Source organism: Cetorhinus maximus, chromosome 28 (assembly GCF_964194155.1).
Source record: "Cetorhinus maximus chromosome 28, sCetMax3.hap1.1, whole genome shotgun sequence".
Classification (NCBI taxonomy): Eukaryota; Metazoa; Chordata; class Chondrichthyes; order Lamniformes; family Cetorhinidae; genus Cetorhinus; species Cetorhinus maximus.
The window spans coordinates 9,351,745-9,378,721 of NC_135906.1; the positions used below are offsets into that span (position 1 = coordinate 9,351,745).

Consider the following 26,977-nt stretch of genomic DNA (forward strand, 5'->3'; position numbering starts at 1 on the left):
GCTCTTACCACTACCATTAACACTCCTCTTGTTTCTTCGTCCATGACATCTGTCAATCTCTCCTTAGCCCCCACTTGCCAATGGCCTTCTTTCCAGCTTCACCTGCCTTAAACAGTATAAACTGCATCACATTTCTACTCTTTAGCTCTGAAGAAGGGTCATACAGATTCAATGCTGGCAGTATAACTGCCACCTATCCCTTCCACAGGGCATGGTGCTATTTTCTACATTGATGGAGAGGTTTGTTTAAATGCATTGGGGTAGGAATTAGATTCACACAGTGGTAACTACACACACAGTTAATGGAACGCACCCCAAGTGTACTTCTCGCCAGGATGAATTACTACTTCAATTTGTTTTGTAGTTTGTCCTTGTTCTCCATTTATTGGTCTATTCTCATGTTTGTCTTTTTAGGGAAACTAAATAAACCAAATCCAAGAGTTTATACAGTATGCTGGGACGCACAGCAAGTGAATAGAATATCTAACTTAAATCTTAACCTCAGTGGGAGTACTGCATGCAGTTTCCCAAAAAGGACATTATTGGAAGGAAGGGTAGAATGAAGATAGGCTAGATGGCTGATCCTCATGAATGACATATGAGAGACAGACTGACAACCCCAAATTTTGTCCCAATTGGGGCTGGGGCAGGGGGCAGGGCAGGGGGATGGTGGTGAAGAGGGGGAAGGAGGAAAAGACAGAGGAAGTGTTTAAAATGATAAATTCCATTCAGTTCTTACCTGAATCTTAAGCACAAGGGTCACATTTACAAATTTAAAAAACAAAATGAAGTAGCAGTTGGGAATAGGAACTTTACTAAAAAGTTGCAGCCCAAACTTGTGTTTAAATTATGAACACTGAAGAATAATTCCAGTATCTCAAAGTATAGCCTTGCAATGGCATTTGATAAGATATCAAACACAAGATAAGGACTCATGGTGTTGGTGTAATGTATCAGCATAGTTTGAGAATTGGTTAAAGGACTGGAAGCAAAGAGTAGGGAAAAATGGGACATTTTCAAGTTGGCAGGCTGTGACTGGTGCAGTGCTGACTCCTCAGTGATGTACAATCTAATGGCTGAGATACATTGCTCTGTCTCTTCATCTAGGTTTGTTGATATCAGGCCAGTGGGAATCCAAGCTGTGAGGACGCAAAGAGATGTAGACAGGTTAAGTGAATGGGCAACAAGTTGGCAGATGGAATATAAAGCGGTGACGTGTGAGGGTATTTACTTTGGTCATAAGAATAGAAAAGCAAAATATTTTTAAAAAGCATGAAACTTGTAAATATTGAGGTTCAGAGTGACTTGGAAGGTGAAAGATATGTTGGTCTTTATTTCAAGAGGATTAGAGTACATGAATAAATAAGTCTTTTTGCAATGGAGGGGTTTGATGAGACCACACCTGGAATATTGTGCACAATTTTGGTCTCCATACCCAAGGAAGGATATACTTAGAGAGATGGTACAGTGAAGGTTCGTTAGATTGGCCCATGGAAAAAAGAGGCTTGTCCTACGATGGGAAGTTGAGTAAACTGGGTCTATATTCTCTGCAGTTGAGAATGAGGTGATCTCATGACCTTCAGGATTCTGAAGGGGCTTGACAAGTAGATAGGTTATTTCCCCTGGCTGGGGAATCTAGAACAGAGGAGCAGAGTCTCAGGATAAGGGGCTGGTCATTTAGGACTGAGGAGAAGTTTCTTCACTTAAAGGGGTTGTGCATCTTTGGAATTCTCTACCCCAGCTCCATTGTTGATAATATTTAAGGCTGAGATGACTAGATTTTTGGTCTCAGGGAATCAAAGAATATGGAAGCAGGCAGGGAATTGAGGCAGAAGATCAGCCATCATCTTACTGAATGGCAGAGCAGGGGCTGTATGGTCTAGTCTTGCTCCTATTTCTTGTGTTCTTAGCATTAATATTGTAATAAACACAGCAAGATCACACTACAGACAAATCAAGTTTATTCGGTTTCTTTGTAAACAATGTTATTGCTGACATTGCAGAGTTTGAAAGAGGAACGTTCTAATTTCCTACCACACAAACCTCAGACAAAATAATAATTGAGAAAGAAATCTGAAATCATTATTTCAATATTCAACTTCCCCTTAGTAACTTGCAAACACAAATACTAATCATTAACAGGGTGCCTGCAAAGTTGAGCAGAGATCAGAAGAAGAGCAATGGAAACTCAAAACGCATTGCCATTACACATACAGACAGCTTTGAAACTAAGACTCAAGATTACATAAAGCAGCAATTAATATCAAAAGAGAGAACCAATATTCTGGTGCTCACAAGTATGAAGGGCACAGTTAAAGTAACCAGGAAAGCTCCTTTAGTTTAACTTTCCACACCATTAGCCAACCCCTCTCCCCAATCAGTGCATATCACATTTCTAAGCAGGATTGTTAATCGGATTTACCGACATTCAGTGCTGAGACCTGCTTTGGTTTTGTTCTTTGCCCGCTCCAGGTGGTGATGCTGAAACAGGCTCCTCTCTAATTTACGTGTTAACAGGGGAAATAAAACCAAACAGCTGAAATATGAGACTGGGACGGATAAAGAGATTGAGCTGCTTACAGCTCTATAATTAAATTGGGTTCAATGCCCCCGAAATCCACTCTGCCTCTTGCCCTAAAGCAGACAGCACTTGACAATGCTACACAATCTGACTGCAGAAGGTTTGTGGTCGATGATCACTGTCTGTCCCATCAAGCACTCGCAGGACAGGTACAACCTCGGATAGATAGAGTAAAGTTCCCTTTACACCATCCCATCAAGCACTCACAGGACTGGTACCACCTCAGATAGATACAGAGTAAAGCTTGCTCTATCTAACCCCATGCTCTAACTGTCCTGGGAGTGTTTGATGGGGACAGTGTAGTGCAAAGCTCTCTCTACATTGTCCCTATCAAATACTCACAAGACAGGTACAGCACAGGTTAGATACAGAGTAAAGCTTCCTCTACACTGTCCCATCAGAAAAGGTAATAAAGTGTGAGGATTGCAGCATGACAGGACAGCTATCGAACTGCAGTGGGGGAAATTGGAGCCTCTGATCACACTTTGGGAAAGAGCCCTGGCCCCTGCCCGTACCCCCCCTACCCCTCACCCACACCCACACCAACAGGAACACCACCGTCTGATGCCCAACAGGAAGGAGGGAGGGGGGGGGAGTGGAGCTTAACAGGGTAATAGAGCAGGGGGGGCGGTGGGAAGCAGCATGGAGAGGAGATGGTGGGGGTGTATAAGTTAGCTTGGGCAGCAGCGAATCAGCTGCCCTGTTTTACATGGACTTGTTTCCCACCGACGTCAGAAATTAGGCAGTGGTTAAAAGGATCAGTGATTCGCTGTCACTCAATCTGCAGCAGGCCCCTAGACATAGCTGTCCAGCCACTATGTTCAGTCTGTCCTATCACTAATGGGGCTGAGGATCCCACAGAGTAACCAGAGTAGGCGGGTGGGAGGGGGGGGGAACAGAATTAAAATCAGGAAATACTCAAAATACACAACAGGTCCAAGAGCATCTAAATAGAATAGGTGGGTTTAAGATTCCCGCCACTGCCTCACCTTTTTGTACAAAGAGCCGGAATTGCCCGAGGATTATTATTATTATTATTTTTAAAAAAACATTCAAAAGAATACGAGGTGGGTATAATCAAACAACTCTGCTGAAGCTCGTGATTGGTTTACTGCAGGACAGACAGATAGACAAGGGGGTGTGTAATCACAATCACCACCCTGCCCAGGCTCATTGAGTCCGTGTTCTACAAGAAGAAGGGGATGATTGGGGTGCGCAGAGGTGGATAGTCGCGGAAGTCCTTCAAGTAGCTGCGATGCTTTCCATTTGCCCAGATTGCCATCTGGATGAACCCAACCAGTGTAAACAACGCAACTGGAAAAAGAGAGAGAACGAAACCTTTTACAAACACCATCGAGGTCCCAATTCTGCCCCCAGCCACCTCCCCAGGTCCAGCAAACCTACCCTGACATTGTGAGGGCCAGATCCTCACCTCAGCCACCTGCAGCTCAGGATTGGCAACCTCTCACCATGTGGGTAAGGAGGCAGCAGCACAAAGTAGGTCCACAGATTGGATCCAAGCCGCTGGCAGTTAATCTCAGTTTGGTCACTGCTCCTTCTACCCTTAGAATGCTGCACTCTGACCTGCACAGTAACCAGCTGAGGGCGGTGAGAATGAGAAAGGAGAGGAGAGAGCAGTGCAAAAACAAAAAAAGGGGAAAAGTGAGAGTGAGGAGCTCACAAATTTCTATCACTAAGATTAACACGATCTGTTCAGTTGCCTTTGCTATATCCTTTTCCTTACAGCACTATTTTTGGTCTTGGTAGTCAACAGAGGTGATCACTTGGGATTGGAGGAGGAGAATGAGAAAGTGACAGGCAGCAGTTAATGGCTGTATCTAACCAGATGTCACAGCAAGTCCAGCGGTATCTCCTCAGCAGGCTGGCCGGGTATCTTTGGCCCCATTTACTCTGCTCATTGGTCTTAGTGCAGCAGCAAGGATTGCTGGGAATTGTCACACTTAAATAGTTCCCTTGGAAAATTAGGAACACAGTGACACAGCTCACCTGTCAATAAATGCAGGGGAACATTCTGTAACCTTTTAGAAATGGGTATTGTTTTGGCAGGTTCACTCTAGTAAGACAATGACTGTGAGCTCTAGCACGGAGGAGTTCCCTCAGAAACAAAAGAGCAAGGACTGCCTTCACAGAGCAAAGCTAATGCACATCTTACCCACATCATCACTAAGGCACAAACTTACCTGGAAGACACTGAGTCATTATAGTGAAGCCAATCCAGGAACCCACCTGTGGACAGAGACAGCTACGTTACTCACTCATTCACATCGAAGGCCGTGTCTTTACCATACTCCCCATAAACACATGTGCTAATAGGATTAATCACCCTACAGTCTGATACAGCGATGGTGACGATCATGAAGGAGTGTTCATGCCCATCAATTAGCCTGTAAATCCTTCCACTATTCAACAAGTGAAGAAGGTGAAGACACAATGAACAAATGGATTTGATTCATAAAGGCGCTTAGAAACTGTCCCTCTCTAGTGGTCAGATCTGTTGACATATTTCAGATGGCTTGGTAAGATCAGTAGCTGCATTCCCCAGAGTTGAGAGAGATGTATAAGAGAGATATTCACACCCTGGAGTTCCCCTCAGTGGGTGGGTGGGGGGGAGGGGGCTGCAGGGCAGCACAAAATCATTAATTCACTGGCAGTCCTTTCATTTAGAGTTTGCAGCTACATTATCTTCAGTTGGCAGCTGGGGATAGATTAAAAATAAACGTGGATAATTTTCATTTCCAAACAAAAAAAAAAACTGGTCTCACATTGCGAGAACAGGAAATATTACATCAGTTCCCTATCAGTACAAACTGAGGCACCTGTCAGCAAAATGCTGGCAAAATGCTTGGCTTTGCCTAGACTTCAAGCTTAAATATTTCAGGGTAGCAAATTCAGCAGCAAGCCATTTGTCTGCAAACGCGCCCACATCTGCCCACAAACATGCCCACCTGCTGGACGCTGACTCTGACTGAGTCTGCACAAATATTTTTTTTAACATATATTACTAAAGCCACGAGTACCCAGCCCGGTCAGAGTTCCAAGCAGCAGAGGCAGTAAGTTCAACATGTACAGACAGACACTTACCTCGTATGTATAGTTTGGACAAGACACCAGGAGGAAAAGCCAGGTAAAGGGGTTTTTTGTTGGGAAAGGGATCCTGCGCGCCTTGGAGCCTGAAGGGGGAGAAGAAGAGAGGATGCAATGATTTCCACTGTGTTCACAACATATGTTGCCCAACCTGCCCTCAGACACAAGAGCAAGAGGGACAGAAAGAGAGATAGAGACAAATGCAGGCAGCTCCTGCTGGTTGCATTAAATGAGATTCCTTCTTCAGTGACAACTTTCACCACCACAAGTTGCAAAGTGCCACCTCCAGTGGTGGTGGTGGTGGTTGGGGTGGGGGCGGGGCGGGGGGGGGGGTGCATATTCCACCATAATCTGAGCCAGCCAGCCTTCAACAGTCTGAAGAGATCCTGTATAACTTGGGAACTTTGGCTGAGACATAAGCCGAGATCCTGTCTTCCCAACTGGGCGGACGTAACGACTATTTCAAGTAACAGCAGGGGGAAATCTTGCTTAATATTTATTCTTCAATCAACCTCAAGGCAGATGATCCAGTTATTATCACATTGCTAAAAATACCTGGAAAAACTCAGCAGGTCTGACAGCATCTGCGGAGAGGAATACAGTTAACATTTTGAGTCCATATGACTCTTCAACAGAAGAGAGTCATACAGACTTGAAACGTTAACTGTGTTCCTCTCCGTAGATGCTGTCAGACCTGCTGAGTTTTTCCAGGTATTTTTATTTTTGTTTTGGATTTCCAGCATCCGCAGTTTTTTGCTTTTATATTATCACATTGCTCTTTTAATCAGTAAGGGAATCAAGGGTTATGGGGAAAAAAGGCAGGAAAGTGGAGTTGAGGGTTATCAGATCAGCCATGATCTCATTGAATGGTGGAGCAGACTCGATGGCCTACTTCTGCTCCTACATCTTATGGATCTTGCTGTGCAGAACTGGCTGCTGGGTTTCCTACACTAAAAACATAGACTAGACTTCAAAAGTACTTCATTGGCTGTAAAGTGCTTTGGGACCCACTGAAAGATAATATATAAATGCAATCTCTTTCTTAATAATGTGGGAGGGAAGTTTCCGACTGCAACCCCTTCAATATCCTTCGAGAAACTGAGGAGATGGTGAAACTAACTCAAAATATTGTTGCGCTGGATTTTCAGAAAATGCTCGACAGAAGTTCCACATGAAAGACTTTTTAAACTATGAACCACAGGAAATCTGGGCCACGGAGCTGGAGAGCAAGTTGGTTTTTAAAAAATGACTTGCGAGAGGTACAATAACAGATTAGGGGGTGGAAGGGGAGAAGGGAAGTGTTGGCTGGCAGTTCGCAGGGTCAGTGTTTTGAAGTCTGTTGCTTCTAATCTAAAAAAGGACTTGGATGCTGAAATAGCAACTGGTCAAATTCTCCAATGACACTCAAATAGGGACAGCAATAGAGGCAGAGAGGGTGCAGTTTAATTTGAAAAATTACATAGGGACAGGTCAGACACGTTACATGGATGTAACTGCAGTGGGTGTGGAGTGGATAAAACTTAAACAAATATACTGAATGGAACAAAATCAGACACAGACTTTGGACTGAACTGTATACTTCCCATGAAGCAATTTTTCAACTTCATTAGAAAAGTGGGTTAAAAAGCTCAAAGCCTGCAGGGGGTGGTACTGAGGTTCTGGATACACAACAGATCTCAGTGCACAGCACCAGGTCAGTGTATTTCAAAAGGGACATGGGTCCGTTGGAAGTATAGAGAGGGGAAAAAAGATTCAAGGAGATAAGCCACAAGGAAAGAACAGTGAAACTCAAGGCTGCTAATGGGGGAATCGCAATGAAGTGTTAAATATTAAATATATAGAAAGGGACATAAAACAAGCCAGTATCTTTATTCACAAAGTATGTTCAGCAGGCTGAACAATGAGGACAAGGATGGAAGGTCTTAAAGTTCTGGAACACGTTGTTTATTTGGAGGAGCTGGTAAGTATGTGAGTCCATCAGAGGGACAAGCTTTCACCTATTCTCACCTGTGACTTCTTACTTGACTGCGGGAGGATTGGGGGGGGAAAAGAGTTTAGGAAATCAGAATGGTTCCTGAGAGCATTGTGGGGCAAGAGGTGGACTTCTCGGATCCCCCAGCAGGGATTTTGGCTGCCACTCTTATCCCATTGACCATGGACTGCACCACCTACGGTGGTCAATGCAAGGATACAGTGACGGCAAAAAAAAAGTTTGACATTCCAGAGGCTGCGGTGATCTACAAGCAACAGGAATGATTTGCCGACTGGTGAAAGTGTTTCGTGACACCACTAGCTGGTAGTGGACCCAATATGGGAGGTGTGTTGGGGGGAGGGGGGCGCAGGGGATGGACACTGCAGGTTGAGGATAGAGAGGCCTGCACCACTCTCAATAGGTCAACAGATCACTGCCATTGTGATTCATTTCGACAACATTTGATGATAAAAATTACACTGCTCAGTTACAACACCTTTGTTTCACAGTCACAAATCAAGCCACTAATATTTGTTTAAGAGCAATACAGTTGTTGCCTCTGTATTATAGAAAGGATATAAAGGCACTGGAGAAAGTGCAAAAAAAAGAATTACATGGATGACACTAAAACAGAGATTATACCAATCAGGAACAGGCTGGGGCTCTTTCCTCTGGAAAAAGTGAAGGCTGAGGGATGACCTGGCACAGGTCCTTAAAATAATGGCAGGGTTCGCTAGGCCAGGGATATAGAGATGCTCCCAGTTGTGGGGAGTCCAGGACTATGGGCCATAAATACAAGTTAGGAAATTCAGGAAAAACTTCTTAACCCCAAGAGAGTGTTTGGAATGTGGAACTCATGACCAAATGGTGTAGGTAAGCAAATAGTATAGATATATTTAAGGAGAAGCTAGAAGAGCATACTAGGGAGAAAGAAATAGAAGCATTTACTGGTAAGAGGAGATAGAGGGGAGGAAGAGGGCCTGTATGGAGCATAAACACTGACAGACCAACTGGCTGAATGGCCTATTTCTATGCTGGAAATATTTAAATTGCTAATTTACAAAGTAAGAAATAAGGTATTTTCTTCACCTTTCAGGCAGATCTAAAGCTGGTTTTGTGGGAGGTTAGAAGAGCTCAAAATGGCCTCAGTCTCCAGGAGTTTTACAGTGGAGTTGGCAGCAAGGGAGGTGGGGCGGATTCTGAGCACAAAATGTGGACAAGCTGAACATATTGTTAGGGACTGAAGGGAGAGGTACTGTGGGCTGGGTTGAAGGTGGAGATAGAGCAGGAGGTATCTTGGTGAGGTGTTCAGCACTCTGATTACTACACTACACTGGTCTCCTACACGGTCTGAAAAATCAAGGACCGAGTTGCTCCAGCTTTTTGGAAGTGCCCAACACAATTCCATCTGGCTGCAAGACTGCACCAGGAAGAAACCATGTCATTTGGAAGAGGCCATGAGCCTCATTCGCACCGAAGCACTGCTCACGGTTCCCACAAGCCAAGGTCCGCCAGCAACACAGGCCGGGGTCATTCTGGGTTGAATGGATAAGGGGAATCACTGGAGCACTCTGGGGGAGGATCTGCACCAAGTGATACAAAAACACAAAGGTGTCTGAATGAGATTGTTCAGATGATGTTAACCAGGGTAAACTGAGCAAGACAGCAAGCGTTCCACAGAATGTTCAACTCAAGTCATTTTGCAGCAAACTATCCTCTGCCAATATTCAAGAGTTGGGTCTGTAGCTGTTCAGAAAGCTGCCGGCACCTAAAGGGTTACTCAAGACTCAAGAACTGCCTGCTGTTAACGGGCTGTCAACAGGCCACCTGTTCAAGCTGAATAACCCGTCTGTTTGGATAAGTTAAATGCTCCAGAATCCTTGGCATTCGACTCTGTGACACTCAACCGGACCAGGGATTAATTATAAACAAATTATCTTTAATTAGAGCAGGAGATAGGGTTACAAAGCTGCCAGAGGTTAAAGTTGACCCCAAATTATGCACACAAATCTTTGCTTGGTGAGGCAGTATACTCTCCGCTGTTCTTTTCCTGCCTGTTTCATGCCACATACCCACCTCACATCGACAGGAAAAGCAGAAATGTGCTCCCAAAAGGAGAGATTGCCTTCCTTTCCTCATATCTGCTCCCTACTCCCATCTAACCTCCCAACTTTTGACCTGTCACGTAGGGATTACACTGCAATAATATCAGTATTTACTCCTCCATTAAAACAGGGAAAACTTGCCTCTCTTTCAGGTACTTCAAAACCAGCCCAAAATAGAGGTCAGTTCACAGAAATGTTATGGCTTAGGAGGCCATTTGCCCATCATGTCTGCACCTGCTCTGAGTGAGCAAGTAACCTAGTTCAATTCTCCTGCCTTCTCCCTGTAACCCTGCAGATTCTCTCATTTCAAGTAACAGTCCAATTCTCTTTTGAATGCTTCAATCGAAGCTGCCTCCACCACAAACACAGACAGAGCATTACAGACTCTAACCACTCACTGCATGACCAAGTTTTTCCTCATAACTATTGCTTTTTTTAACTAATTACTTTAAATCTGTGCCCCCTCATTCTCAACCCTTTCACGAGTGAGAACAGTTTCTCCGTAACTCCTCTGTCAGACCCCTTATGATTTTGAATACCTCTATCAAATCTCCTCAGCCTTCCTTTTCTCCAAGGAAAAGGGTCCTAACTTCTCCAATCTATCTTTATAACCGAAGTTCATCATCCAAGGAACCATTCTTGTGAATCTTTTTACTCTACAACACTTTCATGTCCTTCCTAAAGTGCGACGCCCATAACTGGATGCAATACTCCAGCTGAGGCCAAACTAGTGACTGATACAAGTTCAACAAAACCTCTTTGCTCTTGTACTATATGCCTCTATTAATAATGTCCAGATACCGCTCTCTCAAACTGTCCTGCCACCTTCAATGACTTATGCACATATACACCAGGTCCCTCTTCTCCTGCATCCCCTTTAGAGCTGTACCCATTTTATACCGTTTCTCCAAGTTCTTTCTACCAAAATGAATCACTTCACATTTCTCAACATTGAACTTCATTTGGCACCTGGTCCGCCCATTCCACCAACTTGTCCATGTCCTTTTGAAGTTCTACTCTCCTCCTCACAGTTCACAATGCTTCCAAGTTTTGTATCATCTGCAAACTTTGAAGTTGTGCTCTGTACACCAATGTCTCGGTCACTTGGAAAAAATAAATCAGGAAAAGCAAGGGTCACAACACCAACTCCGGGGAACTTCACTACAAACCTTTCTCCAGCCCAAAAAACATCCATTAACCACTACTGTTTCCTGCCACTCAGCTTCTCTAATTTGCTTCTTCACCTCCCCTCTGAAGTTTCTGTATTCAGCTCCGTTCTCAACTGTCGTTTCTCCCTGACACTTGTCATAAGCACACTTTCTTCTTTATCTTATTTTCTCACTCCTTTTTCATCTAGGGAGCTCTGCATTTGTTTGCCCTACCATTCTCTTTAGAGGGAATGTACCTTGACTGCGCCCGAATCATCTCTTCTTTGAAGGTAGCCCATTGATCAGCTCCCGTTTTCCCTGCCAACCTTTAACTCCAATTTATTCGGCCCAGATCTGTTCCTATCCCATTAAAGTTGGCTTTCCCCCAGTTAATTTTTCTTACTCTGGATTGCTCTTTGTCCCTTTCCAAAGTCAACCTAAACATTATGATATAATGATCACTGTCCCCTAAATGTTCTTCTACTGACACTTTATCTGCTTGGCTCACCTCATTTCTATGAGCCAGGTCTAGCAGTGCCTCCTTCTTCATTGGACTGGAAACATACTGAACAGTGTTTTCCTGAACACACACTAGGACTCTCTTGATACTAGGTACTCTTGGCCCTCTCTGTCCTTAACACTAAAACTATTCCCAGTTTTCCTGAAATTTCAAATCACAATTTATCATTGCAGGTTGTTTGATCTGTATGACCTTGTACTCAAAATCCCTTCATGGTCTTTTCCCCTCCCTAACTCTGTAACCTCCTCCATCCCTATAACCCTCTCAGGTGTCTGTAACTCCGATTCTGGCCTCTTGCACACCCCCAATCCCCTTTGCCCACCATTGGCAGCCATGCCTTCAACTGCTTTGGCCCCAAGCTCTGGAATTTCCTCCCCAAACCCTCTGTCTCTCTGTCCTCCTTAAAACCTACTCCTCTGACCAGGCTTTTGCCCACCTGTCTATATGGTGTTGGCTATCAAAATTTCTCTCATTACAATATAATTTATGAAACACCTGGGGATGTTTTACTATATTAAAGATGTTATGTAAATGCAAGTTGTTACATATTTGCTGCAGTGCGAACAATTTACAAGATGCACCGCAGCAACTCACCAAAGGCCCTTTGACAGCACCTTCCAAACCCTCTACTATCTAAAAGGACAAAGGCAGCAGACGCATGGGAACATCACTGCCTGGAAGTTCCCCTCCAAGCCACACACCATCCTGACTTGGAAATATAATCGGTGTCCCTTCACTTTCACTGGGTCAAAATCCTGGAACTCCCCTCCTAACAGCACCGTGAGTGTACCTACACCACATGGACTGCAGCAGTTCAAAAAGGCTGCTCACCATCATCTTCTTGAGGGCAATTAGGGATGGGTAACAACTGCTGTCCTTGCCAGAGATGTCCACATGCCATGAATGAATAAAAAATGTCTCTACAGAAGATTTTCTCTCAGTGCTAATTAAAGTTGTAACTAGTTCTAGTTGCAAATGCAAACATAATCTATCAATATCTCTTTGCATTTTTAAGTGAATGGGCAAAACTGTAGCAAATGGATTTCAATGTAGGCAAATGTGAGGCAAATTCACTTTGGACCTAAAAAAGGACCAACAGGACACTTTCTAAATGGTGAAAAGCTAAAGTCAGTGGAGGTCCAAACAAACTTGGGGGCTCAGGTACATGGATCATTAAAATATCATTAACAGATTCAGAAAATAATCAAGACGACTAATGGAATGCTGACCTTTATATCTAGAGGAACAGGATACAAAAGGGTAGAATTCATGCTTCAGTTATACAAAGCCCTGGTTAGACCACACCTGGAATAGTGTGAAGAATTTCTTAGAAAGGATTCTTTGGCCTTGGAGGAAGTGCATGAATGTTTACTAGAATAATACCTGGCCTCCAAGGGTTAAATTATAAAGAGAGATTACACAAGCTAGGGTTATATTCCCTGGAATATAAAAGGCTACGGGGTAGTTTGATCAATATGTACAAGATATTAAGGCGCACAGATACCATGGATAGAGTGGAATTATTTCTGGTGGCTGGGGAGTCTTGGTCCAGGAGGGGGCAGTGTCTAAAAGAAAAAAAAGAGCCAGACCTTTCAGCAGTGAAATTAGGAAACTCTTCTACATGTAGAGTAGGAGAAGTTTAGAACTCTTTTCCACTAGATCAATGGTTAATTTTAAATCAGAGTGCGATAGATTTTTGTTAACCAGAGGTCTTAAGGCATATGGAGCGTAGGCAGGTATACAGAGTTAGGTCACAGATAAGCCAGGATCTCACTGAATAGTAGAACAGGCTGGAGAGGCTAAATGGCCTCCTCCTGTTCCTATGTTCCCAACTAGTTCATGGTAAGGGATATGGGATTGAGCACTTACTGGCCAGTCTTTCCATCTTGTGGTGTGCTCTGTTGAGTCAATGATCTTGATTGACTGACAGCTCTGTCTCCAGAGGCCTTGTATTCAAAATATATTCTGGATAGTTGCTCATAATATCTTTTTGCTGCATCTATAATCCTGAACTCTGGATTAATCATTGTATCACTGACGTAACATTTAGGAAGGACAGGAAGTTAGGAAAAGGTGGAGGGGTTGCTCTGTTAACTAATGATGGTATTAGCACATTAAAGAGGAATGACCCAAGTTTCGGAAATCAGGATGTAGAAGCAGTTTGGATTGAGATGAGAAATAACAAAGGCAAGAAGTCACTTGTGGAAGTGGTGTACAGGCCTCCTAATTATAACTGTAGGACAGAGTATAAAAGAAGAGATAATGGGAGCTTGTCAGAAAGGTACAGCAATAATCAAGGGGGATTTTAACCTACATATAGACTGGAAAAATCAGATAGGCAAAGGTAGCGTAGATGAGGAGTTCATAGAATGTTTTCGGGATAGTTTCTTAGAATAGCATGTTCTGGAGCCAACCAGAGAGCAGGCTATACTAAACCCAGGGTTTCTTAGAATAGCATGTTCTGAAGCCAACCAGAGAACAGGCTATACCAGACCTGGTATTGAGCAACAAGATAGGGTTAATTGATAACCTCCTAGTGAAGGCACCCTTAGGTAGCAGAGATCATAATGATTGAATTTTACACTCATTTTGAGGGAGAAATGAGTGCATCCAACACTAGTATTTTAAACTTAAATAAGGGCAAATATGAGGGCATGAAAGCAGGGCTAGCTAAAGTGAACTGGCAAATGGGTTAAGTGACAGACATTTAAAGGGATATTTAAGGATACACAGAATAGATACATTACAACGTGAAAGAAAAATCCCAGGGGGAGGGCCCACCATCAGTGGTTAACGAAAAAGTTAAAGACAGTATCAAACTAAAATAAAAAGCATATAATTATGCAAAGATGGGTGCAGGTCAGAAGATTGGAAAGAATATAAAGAACAACAAAGAATGACAAAAAGATTAATAAGGTGAGAAAAAGTTAGAGTACGAGAGAAAGCTAGCTGGTAACAAAGACAGATTGTAAGAGTTTCTATAGATATTTAAATAAGAAAAGTTAACAAAGTGAGCGTTGATCCTATAGAAAGTGTGTCTGGGGAACTGACTGGAAAGTAGGGAGATGGCGGATGAATTAAACAGGTATTTTCCTTCAGCCTTCACTATAGAGGGCACAAGTAACATCCTGGAAATAGCTGTAAATCAGGAAATGGAAGGGAAGGAGGAACTCAGGAAAATTACAACCATCAGAGAAGTGGTACTGAGCAAATTGTTGGGGCTGCAGGCTGACAAATCCTTGGGTCCCAATAGATTTCATCCTAAGGTCTTGAAAGAAGTGGCCTGTGAGATAGTTGATGCATTGGTTTTAATTTTCCAAAATTCCCTATATTTGGTGAAAGTTCCAACAGATTGGAAAATAACAAATGTAACTCCTTTATTCAAAAAGGGAGGGGGCCAGAAAGCGGCCTGTAGTTTCCTAACATCTGTCAGAGGAAAAACATTAGAAGCTGTTATTAAAGATTTTATAGCAGGACATTTAGATAAATTCAAGGCAATCAGGCAGAATCAATATGATTTTGTGAAAGGGAAATCATGTTTAACCAATTTACTGGAGTTCTTTGAAGGAGTCACATGTGCACTCAATAAAGGGGAACCGGTGGATGTACTGTGCTTAGATTTCCAGAAGGCATTTGATAAAGTGCCAAATCAAAGATTATTGCAGAAAATAAAAGCTCAAGGTGTAGGGATAACATATTGGCATGGATAGAAGATTGGCTAGCCAACAGGAAACAGAGTAGGCGTAAATGGGTCTTTTTCTGGTTGGCAGAATGTGACAGGTAGTGTGCCACAGGGATCAGTGCCGGGGCCTCAGCTTTTTACAATTTATATAAATGACTTGGAAGAAGGGACCAAAGGGATGGTAGCTAAACTTGCTGACGACAAAGATAGGAAGGAAAGTAGTTTGTGAAGAGGATGTAAGGAGGCTACAAAGTAACATACATAGGTTAAGTGAGTGGGCAAAGATCTGGCAAATGGAGTATAATGTGGGCAAATGTGAAACTGCTCATGGTGGCGGGAAGAAAAAAAAATATCTTAATGGTGAGAGATTGCAGAGCTCAGATTCAGAGGGATCTGGGTGTCCTAGTGTAAGAATCACAAAAGGCTAGTATGCAGGGTACAGCAAGTTGTTAGGAAAGCTAATGGAATTTTATCATTTGTTGTGAGGGGAATTGATTACAAAAGTAGGGAGGTTATGCTTCAGTTGTACAGGGCACTGGTGAGACCATATCTGGAGGCTTATTTAGGGAAAGATGTAAATGCGTTAGAAGCCGTTCAGAGAAAGTTTACTAGGCTAATACCAGGGATGGGTGGGTTGTCTTATGAGGAAAGGTTGGACAGGTTAGGCTTATATTCCCTGGAATTTAGAACAGTAAGAGGCGACTTGATTGAAACCTTTAAAGATCCTGAGTGGTCTTCACAGGGTGGATGTGGAAAGGATGTTTCCTCTTGTGGGAGAATCTAGAACTGGAGGTCACTGTTTATAAATAAGAGGTCGCTCATTTAAGACAGACGAGGAGAAATTTTTTTCTCTCCAAGGGTCTTGAGTCTTTGGAACTCTCTTCAAAAGGCAGTGGAAGCAGAGTCTTTGAACATTAAGGCAGAGCTTGATAGATTCTTGATAAGCAAGGGGGTGAAAGGTTATCAGGGGCAGGCAGGAATGTGGGGTTGAGGTTACAATCAGATCAGCCATGATCTTATTGAATGGCGGAACAGGCTCAAAGGGCCGAATGGCTAACTCCTGCTCCTAATTCGTATGTTTGTATGTTCATAATTTTATCTCGAAAAACTTCCAGAGAGCCCCATCATTGATCAAACATTCTAAAAGGGGTTATTAATTGCTCTCAGGTTAATTCTACCATTAAGTACACTATTGCCTTTCCACTTACTATATTACAATTGCAAATAAATCTATCCAGAGTCAGTTTGTCAGGGGTGGTGCCAGTTCAGAGACCGGCTCAGTTATGCATTCTGGCTAATGCTCTGCTGGTGCCTCTCACCCTCAAGAGTAACAAGTCAGCTCGCTATTTGCGCCACATACTGAATCCCCCAAAATCACATGCTTCCCTTCCCCCCCACCCACAAACCTCTTTGTTGTGGTGTGGAGTCAGAGGGTGGGGTGGTAAAATTGCCTTTTTAAAATTGAGAAAATGCATTGAATCCTAGCTGAGAAAACCAAAGCTGGGAAAGCGGAGGGGAGTAGGATTAACTTTGAAAGAGCCGCTGCAGACTTGATGGGTTGACTGACCTCCTCCTCCTGCGCTGTATTCAATGAAGAGAGAAAATTCTTCATAAATTTGATAAGTATATTTAAGATTTTAAAAGTTAAATTTTTTCTTGGTTATAGCAGTGAGATAGATTTTGATATCCCAGGGAGTCAGGGGTAATGGGGGTCAGGCAGGAGGGTGCAGTTAAGGCCACAAATCAGATCAGCCACAATCTTATTGAATGGCAGAGCAAGCCCGAGGGGCCACGTAGCTCACTCTTGCTCCTATCCCATTTGATCTTATGTTCTTACACTCCATTCACAGGGTACAGGCCACCAGGTATACACAGGATAACCTACACAAGATGTAGCGTACACAGAGCAGGCGATAGTTCAGCATGCAGTGTACAAAAGGGAAGGCAGCACCACAGTTTATTCAGTAGTGTACATGGTAAACCGTGCAGCTGACTGACCCTAATCGCCCTCAGTGCATGTGGACAATTCCAGGGCAAGATCATTCACAAATTATTATTTGCAAGGAAAATAAATAATCTATTTATTAACTCTCAGGATGTGGGCATCGCTGGCAATGTCAGCATTTATTGCCCACCCCTAGTTTCCCAGAGAAGATGTTGGCAGTTTGATATAATTGAGTGGCTTGCTAGGCTCATTTTAGAGGGCAATTAAGAATCAATCAAGATGCTGTAGTGGAGGAACAATAACATGCATTCATATAGCACCTTTAATGTAGCAAAATACCCCAAGGCACTTCACAGCAGTGTTATGTGCAAACAATTGGACACAAGCCAAAGAAGGAAATTAGTCAGATGTCAAAAGCTTGGTCAAATATGTGGGTTTTTAAGGGGTATCTCAAAAGGAGGAAATTGAGGTAGAGAGGCAGAGAGGTTTAGGCAGGGAATTCTAGAGCTTAAACCTAGGCAGCTGAAGACATGGTCACCATTAGTGGAGCAGTTAGAATTGTGGATACTCAAAGATGCCTGAATTGGCAGATATCTCAGGGGGCGGGCAAGAGGCGGGGGATGTAGGGCTGCTAAGGCCAAGGAGAGATTTGAAAACAAAAATGAGAATTTTTTAAAAAAAAATTGTTTGACCAGAAGTCAGTGAAAGTCGGCAAGCACAGGGGTGATAGTGGAACAGGACGTCACATAATCCAAAACTCCTCCTGTGTCCTAACTCGTGCCAAGTTTAAAGAAGATGGGAAATGAGAAGCCAGCCAAGAAAGCACTGGAATGGTCAAGTCTGAGTAGCAAATGCATGGATGAGAGTTTCAGTAGAAGCTAAGCTGAGGCAGGGTTGGAGTCACATATAGGTCCAGGCAAGATGAAGTTGGCAGGTCTCCTTCTCTAAATACATTCGTGAGCCAGTTGGGTTTTCGTACAACTTTGCTTTTTTTACCTCTTTAAACTGAATTTAATTCCCAATACTGCCACAGTGGGGATTATAAAGTCCTGCTTTCTGGAGAACCACAACATTACCGTACTGCTAAGCTGGTTGCCTGGCATGTCATGCACACGGTCTTACCTGGTGGCCGGAGGTTTCTCAGTGCCACATGAATCGAGAAGTTACCAATCTGGCAGAACTGCAGGAGTGAAAAAGAGCAAGAAGAGATGTGATCAGCAAGAACTGTTGAGAGCTGGGAGCTCCACTGACAATAGTTACCAGATTAGCATCACAGTATAACCAGGGGCTTCACCCAGAATGCAGTAAGGAAATCAAATGCCTGCAGTAAGGGCTTGCTGATAGGGTTAGCAAGTAGGGCGGGAGGAGGCTCATGTAGAGCATAAACCTGGGCCAGCTTTGGGGCTTTAATTTCTATGCAATTCTAGACTTCCCAGGCCTCCTCTGTGTCACATTTTAGTGGGAGTAGTTCAAGAACACTGCAGGTGAATGGTGTCCTGGAAATCCCCCTACTGTCATTCAGAAATTCCTGAACATAGACGGGAGATCAGCCCAGGGTCACTCTCCTTTACTCCCAACCAATGACTGCATCTTTCCCTTAGCAGATGCTCACACCACAGCACTGGAGTTTGGGTACAGCACCACCCACCTATCTGCATTCTGCAATCTCTCAATCTCTCTCAAGTACCCTCCTCAGGAAGCTGCACCTAAAGCAGCCTCCAGCATTACGCTAAACCCTTGTCATTAGGAGGCTTGGGAGTGTGTCTTGGGGCAACTCCCTCCAGATTGTCCCTCTCTACCCATTAGAGGGATGAGTCAGTAAGGTTAACTAAGTGCACTGTGTACTGTACGGCTGTCTCTGAAACAGAGAATATTAATATCACATTGATAGCTACTTATGCTGGTAATTTCACTCAAGAGGCAAGGAAAAAGAAATTAAAATGGAAAGAGTGAAGAGAATTCCAGCAAAACTCACATGATCTGGTAATAAGAATAAGATTAAAACTCCAGGGCAAAAACAGCAGCAGCATCACTCACTTATAACAACAAACTTCAATTTCCAGATATTAGGGAAAAGGGAACTCACCAGGAATATAGCAAGAGCAATTTTCACTTGTTTATCTCCATATGCTGAAACAGAGAGGGAGAAAAAGAGATTATCCAGGAGGCCAGAGAGATCTCAAAAAGGAACCCCACCAGCAAAGGTTATTGATTGGTAACCATCAGAAGGCCTCAAACAGCTAGAACTGAGGCTCTTCCCAGTCCAAGCAGCTGGAACATGATCGCCGCCTAGTCAACAAACAGCTGGAGCGGAGGTCCTTTCATGCTATTCGAAACAGCTGGAGGCTAACCCGGTTGAGTGGGAAGGTGCCATGAGTACACAGAGGTGCTAGTTATACTGGGGAGCTACCTAGGTCTCATATTGAGATGCATGGAGGCCCAAGGCAGTGAGGAAGGAAAATAAAATATTTGAGGCAAGAAAGCAGATATGTTGCAGCAGGATTGTTATCAGCTATCACCAGTGCTCTCCTTGGACAGTTCAGTGATCGACACAAATCAGTAATTACTGTGGCTACTTGGAAAGCAGTCATCTAAAATTGGTCTCCCGTGCATTTTGGCCACAGGTTCTGACTGCAGAGGACAACGGAGCTAAAGTGATTATTTTGAAGTTTGTAGTCCCAGTTCGGTCGGTATAAATTACCATTCCAAATTTCAGCGGTGTAAAGATTGAACCTGCAAGGGATTCACAGGCTTAAAAATCTTTCTGGTTTCACCTGGAGTCTCTCATCCAATATAATGCATCACATCTGAATACGTACTCTTGCAACACACAGCAAACCAACTGGAACCTGCAAAACAACTAACTCAATTTGCTCTTTACATAGTAAATATTCCTGAGGGGCTCAACAGTAGTGGAATCAGACAGAAATTGTCAAGTGAATCAATGAAGGGATATATTAAGTGGGATGACTAAAAGCTTGGTCAAAGTGGATTTTAAAAGGTGCGAGGGGCATCTGCAGTTGCCCCAAATAAGATCAGATCTGGTCAATTTTGTTCCCGAGATACACATGAAACTGGCAAGGCCACACGTATTGCCAACCCCTGCGTTGCCCTAGGAATGTAATGGCGGAATGGCTGCAGTCCATGCTCTTTGTCCAAGCTTTTGGTCAACTGTTCCAGTATCTCCCTAAGGCTTTCAAAGACAAATGCTGTTTGACAATGCTTCTGTGAAGCACCTTGGGATCTTTTACTGCATTAAAAGTTTAATGCAAGTTTAAGCTGTTGATGGTGTTGCCTCCAATAGGTTCATTCTATCCCAGGATGTGGACAACCCTGGCACTGCCTCATTTATTGCCCATCAAGAAAAGGTGGCAGAATTGCTGCTATCCTTGGGCAGGAAGGGATGCACAAGAATATGGACCCAACTGTAATGAAAGAACACCACTATATGTCCAAGTTAGGACACTATGTGACTTGAAGGAGATCTTGGAGTTTATGGCAGGCACCCCATCCCCCCACCCCAATATTGCAGCCATCGTCAATCTTGGTGGGAGAGCTGTGCAAGACTGGAGGGGCAGTCGAAGAAACCTTGGGTCAGCTGCTGCACTGCAGCCATGGTAGAGTTGGTGAGGGGTGTATGTGTGGGGCAGAGGACGCCACTGATTGATGTGTCTCAACATTGCACCAGGGCATTTAGTGACCAAGCAGCTGGACCTTCCCAATGTGACCCTGCCGCATCACAACATGCACTATTGTCATTTGGAGCAGCAATTACTGTAATGTGTCAGTGCAGGGCAACTGGCACCTTAATTCACATTGTTAACATGGGGCGTGACTTACCAGGAGGAGTGTAGAGCGGGTGGTTGATGTGATAAGCAAGCCATGCTGCAAATCCCCAGTAGTAGGTGCAATTCTAAAAGAGGATGGAAACCTCAAATTAAACAGGGCTGGAAACCAGGCCGGGAGATCAAAACAGCAATAGATTGGGTGAAGACACAATGCAACAAACTAACAGCACTGGGTGACCAGAACGACATACAAATTGAAACTGATTGAAACTCGTCACACAGCGGCACAGAGTTTCTGTTTGTTTAATATGGGGGTGCAAAGGCAGGAGTGGTTTGGTGAAGCGGAGGCTTAGTGATCTCAGGGTGTGTGCTGAGATACTCCTGGACCGTAGCCAGATAAAACCACACAGCCCCAACAGCACACTGCCAGCTCATCCAACTGGGATTCCCCTACCTGCAAGCACACTCTTTCTTGGAAAAAACTGGCACTAGTAACATTGGCATTTATTGCTCATCCCTGGTAATCCAGGGAGAGAGATGGTGCACCTGCTCCTGCAGTCATTGCAGTAAAGGTGCTCCCACAATGGTAAGGATTCAGGATATTGACCTAGTGACAAATGAAAGAACAATGATACATGCCCACATCCAGATGGTGTGTTCATACGCCAGCTTTCTCTGTCCTCTAGGTGGTAAGGTGTTGTTGCTGTACATCTTGTAGATAGAACACATTGCAGCATTGGGGAAGGGAGAGATCATGGAGTCCAATGGCAAGAGCACTGGTCAAGCAAATTGCTCTGTCTTGGATGATGTGAAGCTTCGAGTATTGCGGCTACACTGTCTAGGTAAGTGGTGAGTATTCCATCAGTCCTGGCTTGAGCCTTGGTGAGGCTGTGGGGAGTCAAGTGAGTCACACATCACCAGTAACTGACCTCTGCCCTTTTCTTGTTGCCACTGCGTTGCCATGTTTGGTCCAGTCAAGCTTCTGGTCAAAAGTAAAAACGGACCCCCTCACCTCCAACCAAACAACGATGACAATGATGTCAGCAATGAGGGCTAGGGTGACATGAGCAAGCCTGCCCTCTGTACCCACATGTTCAAGATGGACATTGTCCCTCTTACAAACATACGAATTCGGAGCAGGAGTTGGTCACTCAGCCCCTCAAGCCTGCTCTGCCATGCAATAAGATCGTGGCTGACCTTATTGTAACCTCGTCTCCACATTCTCACCTACCTCTGATAACATTTCATCCCCTTGCTCATCAAGAATCTATATAGCTCTGCCTTAAAAATATTTAAAGACTCTGCTTCCACTGCCCTTTGAGGAAGAGTTCCAAAAACACCCTCAGAGAAAAAAAATTCTCATCTGTCTTAAATGAGCAACCTTTATTTTTAAAGAATGACCCCTAGTTCTAAATTCTCCCACAAGAGGAAACATCCTCTCCACATCCACCCTGCAAAGTTCCCTCAGGATCTTATATGTTTCAATCAAGTCACCTCTTACTCTTCTAAATTCCAGTGGATACAAGCCTGGCCCATTCAATCTTTCCTCATAAGACAACCCACCCATTCCTGGTATTAGTTGAGTAAACCTTCTCTGAACTGCTTTCCAACGCATTTACATTGCTTCCTTAAATAAGGAGACCAATACTGTACACAACTCTATTTGTGTTCTCACCAATGCCCTGTATAACTGAAGCCCAACCTCTGCTTTTGTGCTCAATTCCCCTCGCAATAAATGATAACATTCTATTAGCATTCCTAATTACTTGCTGTACCTGTATACGAACCTTTTGCAATTCATGCCCTTGGAACCCAGATATCTTTGCATCTTGGGACTCCGCAATCTCTCACCATTTAGATAATATGCTGTTTTTTTTTAATTCTTCCTGTCAAAATGGACAATTTCACATTTTCCCACATTACACTCCATTTTCCAGATTTTTGCCTACTCACTTAACCTATATCCATATCCCTTTGTAGTAAATTAATTTTCCTACTTATCTTTGTGTCATCAACAAATTTAGCAACCATGCCTTCGGTCCCTTCATCCAAGTTATTTATTTAAATTGTAAACAGTTGAGGTCCTAGCACCGATCCTTGTGGCACAACACTGGTTACATCTTGCTAACCAGAAAATAGCCCATTTTTGCCTACAGTTTCCTGTTAGATAGCCAATCATCTATCCACACCAATATGTTACCTCCTACACTACGTGCTTTTATGGTCCACAATAACTTTTGATGTGGCACCTTATCTCCACCTTAACTCTTCTCTCGTGCTGACTAAAGAAATAAGACAGTCACCGAGTATTGTCCTTCTAACGTGCTATACAATGGCTTCTACTAGAAGCTTCATGTGTGTGACTTAGTTATAATGCCCTTCACAGTTGAACAGCCCGCCGCTGCCTGTCTAAGCTTATGCATGAGGAACAGCTAATTGGGTTGGGTACCGGAGGCTGTATGAGCTGGGGTCAGGAGGCAGTTGGAAATATACTTAAAACAATTAGAAATGCCTAACATTGCAATCTCTATAAAAGAAAACTCAGAACCAGCTCGCAAGTAAATTTAAATATAATTGGACAGGTTGATGGGGCTTAAGGCCTCATGTCATTCTGTTCAGGCTGACTGCATTACAGCACGTATGCCACAAGTAACATGATAGCATCTGGAGGATGCACCAAAAGGGGAAGATCAAATTCAGTGTAGATCAACATATCTGAACTGGTCACTACCTCCCAGTGCCAGAGGAATGCACAACCCATTTTTGCTGAGGGATGTCACAGGCTTCAGTTAAAGTTACCACCTGCCACAAAAATGCCGTTTCTGTAGCTACTGACAATGGTGCTCCCTTCAGCCCCAAAGGGTTAAATAATGAGGACAGGTTGCATAATGCAGGCTTGCGTTCCCTTGAAAATAGAAATGATCTAATTGACCTGGAGATGACTAAAAGGATTTGATTGGGTAGAGAGAGAGAGAGAAACTATTTCTGCTGGTGCCTGGGTGGGGGTAGGGGTGGTGGTGTCCAAAACAAGGGGGCATAACCTTAAAAAATTAAAGCTAGACCTTTCAGGGGCGATGTCAGGAAGCACTTCACACAAAAGCAGTGGAAACCTGGAACTCTCCCTCCCAAAAAAGCTGTCGAGGCTGGAAGACAAATGAAAATTTCAAAATTCGATTGATAGATTTTTGTCAGGTAAGGGGGATTAAGGGTTACAGAATCAATGGAGGTAAATGGAGTTGAGATACAGGTCAGAAATTCTGACTGAATGATGGAACAAGAGTTGAGGGGCTGAATAGCTTCCAGAGCACTGGAAAAGTTTCAAAAACCAACAAAAGATGACCAAAAAATAATAGAGGGAGAAAATAAATTTTGAGGGTAAACTAGTAAGTAATATAAAAACAGACAGTAAGAGCTTTTTTAAATATATAAAAAAGGAAGAAAGAGGCCAAAGTGAACATAGGCCCCTTAGAGAATGAGGATGGGGAAATAATAATGGGGAACCAGGAAATGGCAGAGGAGTTGAATAAACACTTTGCTTCAGTCTTCACAGTAGAAGATACTAAAAGCATTCCAAAAATACTACATAATCTAGGGGCAAAACGGTAGGGGGGTGGGGAATAAATACAATAACTATCACCAGAGAAAAAAGTACTAGGGAAACTAATGGGGCTAAAGGCCGACAAGTCCCTTGTACCTGATGGGTTGCATCCTAGGATAGTAAAGGAAGTAGCTACAAAGATAGTGGGTGCTCTGGTAGTAATCTTCCAAGAATCCTTAGATTTTGGAAAGATCCCAGAGGATTGGAGAACAGCCAATGTAACACTATTATTCAAAAGGGAGGGAGACAAAAAAAAAACAAGCAGCTATAGGCCAGTTAGCTTAACATCTGTCACTGACAAAAAATGTTGGAGTCTATTATAAAAGGATGTAATAGCAGAGCATTTAGAAATACATAATCTAATCAAGCAGACTCAGCATGGCTTAATGAAGGGGAAATCATACCCAACAAATTTATTAGAATTTTTTGAGGAGGTAACAAGCAGGATAGATAAAGGGGAGCCAGTAGATGTAATATGTTTAGATTTCCAAAAGGTGTTCGATAAGGTACCGCAAATAAGGCTACTTAATAAGAAAAGAACCCATGATATTGGGAGGTAGTATATTAGCATGGATAGAGGATTGGCTAACTAATAGAAGACAGCTGGAATAAAGGGGGCATTCTCAGGATAGAGTGCCACAGGGATCAGTGCTGGGGCCACAATTATTTACAATATATATTAATGACTTAGATGAGGGAAGTGAATGTACTATCGCCAAGTTTGCAAACGACACAAAAATAGATGGGAAGGCAAGTGGTGAGGATGACACAAGCAGTCAACAAAGGGGTATAAGGTTAAGTGAGTGGGCAAAAACTTGGCAGATGGAATATAATGTGGGAAAATGTGAGGTTATGTACTTTAGCAGGAATAGAGGAGCTGAATATTATTTAAATTGAGAAAGACTGCAGAAAGCTGCAGCACAGAGGGATTTGGGAGTCCTTGAGCATGAATCCCAAAAAGCTAGCGTACAAGTTCAACAGGTAATAGGAAAGGCAAATGGAATGTTGGCCTTTATTTCAAAGCGGATGGAGTAAAAAAATAGGGACGTCTTCCTAAAACTATACAAGGCACTAGTTAGACCACACCTAGAATACTGTGAACAATTTTGGTCCCCTTACTTAAGGAAAGATATACTGGCATTGGAGGCAGTCCAGTGAAGGTTCACTAGGTTGATCCTGGGTACGGAGGGATTTTCTTAGCGGGAGAGGTCGCATAGGTTGTGTTTGTACTCATTGGAGTTTAAAGAATGAGAGGTGACCTTATTGAAACATAAGATTCTTAGGGGGCTTGACAGGGTAGATGCTGAGAGGTTGTTTCCCCTTGTGGGAAATTCTAGGACCAGAGGGCATAATCTCAGAGTAAGGGGGTCGCCCATTTAAGAGAGATGAGGGGAATTTCTTCTCTCAAAAGGGTAGTCAATCTGTGGAATTCTTTACGCAGAGGCTAGGTCATTAAATATATTCAAGGCCGAGATAGATTTTTAATCAGTAAGGGAATCAAGGTTTATGGGAAAAGGCAGGAAAGTGGAGTAGAGGATTATCAGATCAGTCATGATCTCATTGTATGGCAGAGCAGACTCGATGGGCCAAATGGCCTACTTCTGTTCCTACGTCTTATGGTCACCTCATCTTTCAATTAGGCATTTTACAGCTTTCCAGACTCAACATCGACTTCAAAATTCCAAATTGTAACATCTGTCTCCATCTTTTTAGGCGTATGTTTGTCTTGGATAGCAATTATTAGTGATGATTCTGCTTTGCCCATTTGCACCTCCTCTAGACCCATCTTTGGTCTCTTTGCCTGTCCCATTTACCATCTCCTTTTGCCTTGCACCATCATTCCTTTTGTCATTTAGTCTCTCCATCGTTCCACCTGATCACAGACCATCCCTTTTGGTCTTTCCTCTCCTCCCATCCTTCCGTGCCTCTCTACTTGTTTAAAATCTGCCACATCACTAACTGTTTCGCTCTCCACAGATACTGCCAGGCCTGCTCACTATGTTCTGAATTTCCCATTTTTATTTCCCCAAAATATATGTTTTAATTTTAAATAAAAACAGATTGAATGGCGAAGAAAATGTGTCACATTGGTCCAAAACTGGCTCACGTTAATCTGACCATTCGCTTCAACGTACATACTGAATGTGCAATACAGTCCCTCCTCACACTGGGACAGAGGGGTAGGGAACACAAACAAGTCATCAAACCGGGTCCAACAATACTGTATTAATATCCCTCCACACACTGCCCCCACCAACTTTATCATTCAGTCATGACCTTTCCAATGGTGGAACCAGCTGGTTTATGTTGAATTTGGTGCCAAGATAGTGCCACTGGTAGCAAATACACAGCCACACAAACACCAAAACTTGGAAGATATGGCAGAGAACCATCTGTAGGCACAGAAAATGGGAAAAATAATTACTTTTTAAAGAAAATTTTTAAACAGGCAATTGAGTTCGCTACCAAGCCAATTGATCCATATTTCACACTGCTCATGCCATAAAATGGCTGGCAAGGGCAGGGTGGCAGG

At 43.3% G+C, this 26,977-nt stretch overlaps 1 protein-coding gene across 2 annotated transcripts in view; it reads right to left on the minus strand.

The window, feature by feature from the left end:
• Positions 1-1,938: 1,938 nt before the first annotated feature.
• tecrb (trans-2,3-enoyl-CoA reductase b) overlaps positions 1,939-26,977 on the minus strand; it is a 63,271-nt gene continuing 38,232 nt past the window's right edge. For both annotated transcript variants that reach the window (XM_078531169.1, XM_078531168.1), the window contains 6 exons: positions 20,899-20,971; positions 19,145-19,188; positions 18,181-18,238; positions 5,684-5,772; positions 4,783-4,828; positions 1,939-3,895 (listed from right to left, as the gene is read on the minus strand). In XM_078531169.1, coding sequence (XP_078387295.1) covers positions 3,768-3,895; positions 4,783-4,828; positions 5,684-5,772; positions 18,181-18,238; positions 19,145-19,188; positions 20,899-20,971 — 438 coding nt within the window. In that variant the 3' untranslated portion in view covers positions 1,939-3,767. The remainder of the gene's footprint in view (positions 3,896-4,782; positions 4,829-5,683; positions 5,773-18,180; positions 18,239-19,144; positions 19,189-20,898; positions 20,972-26,977) is intronic.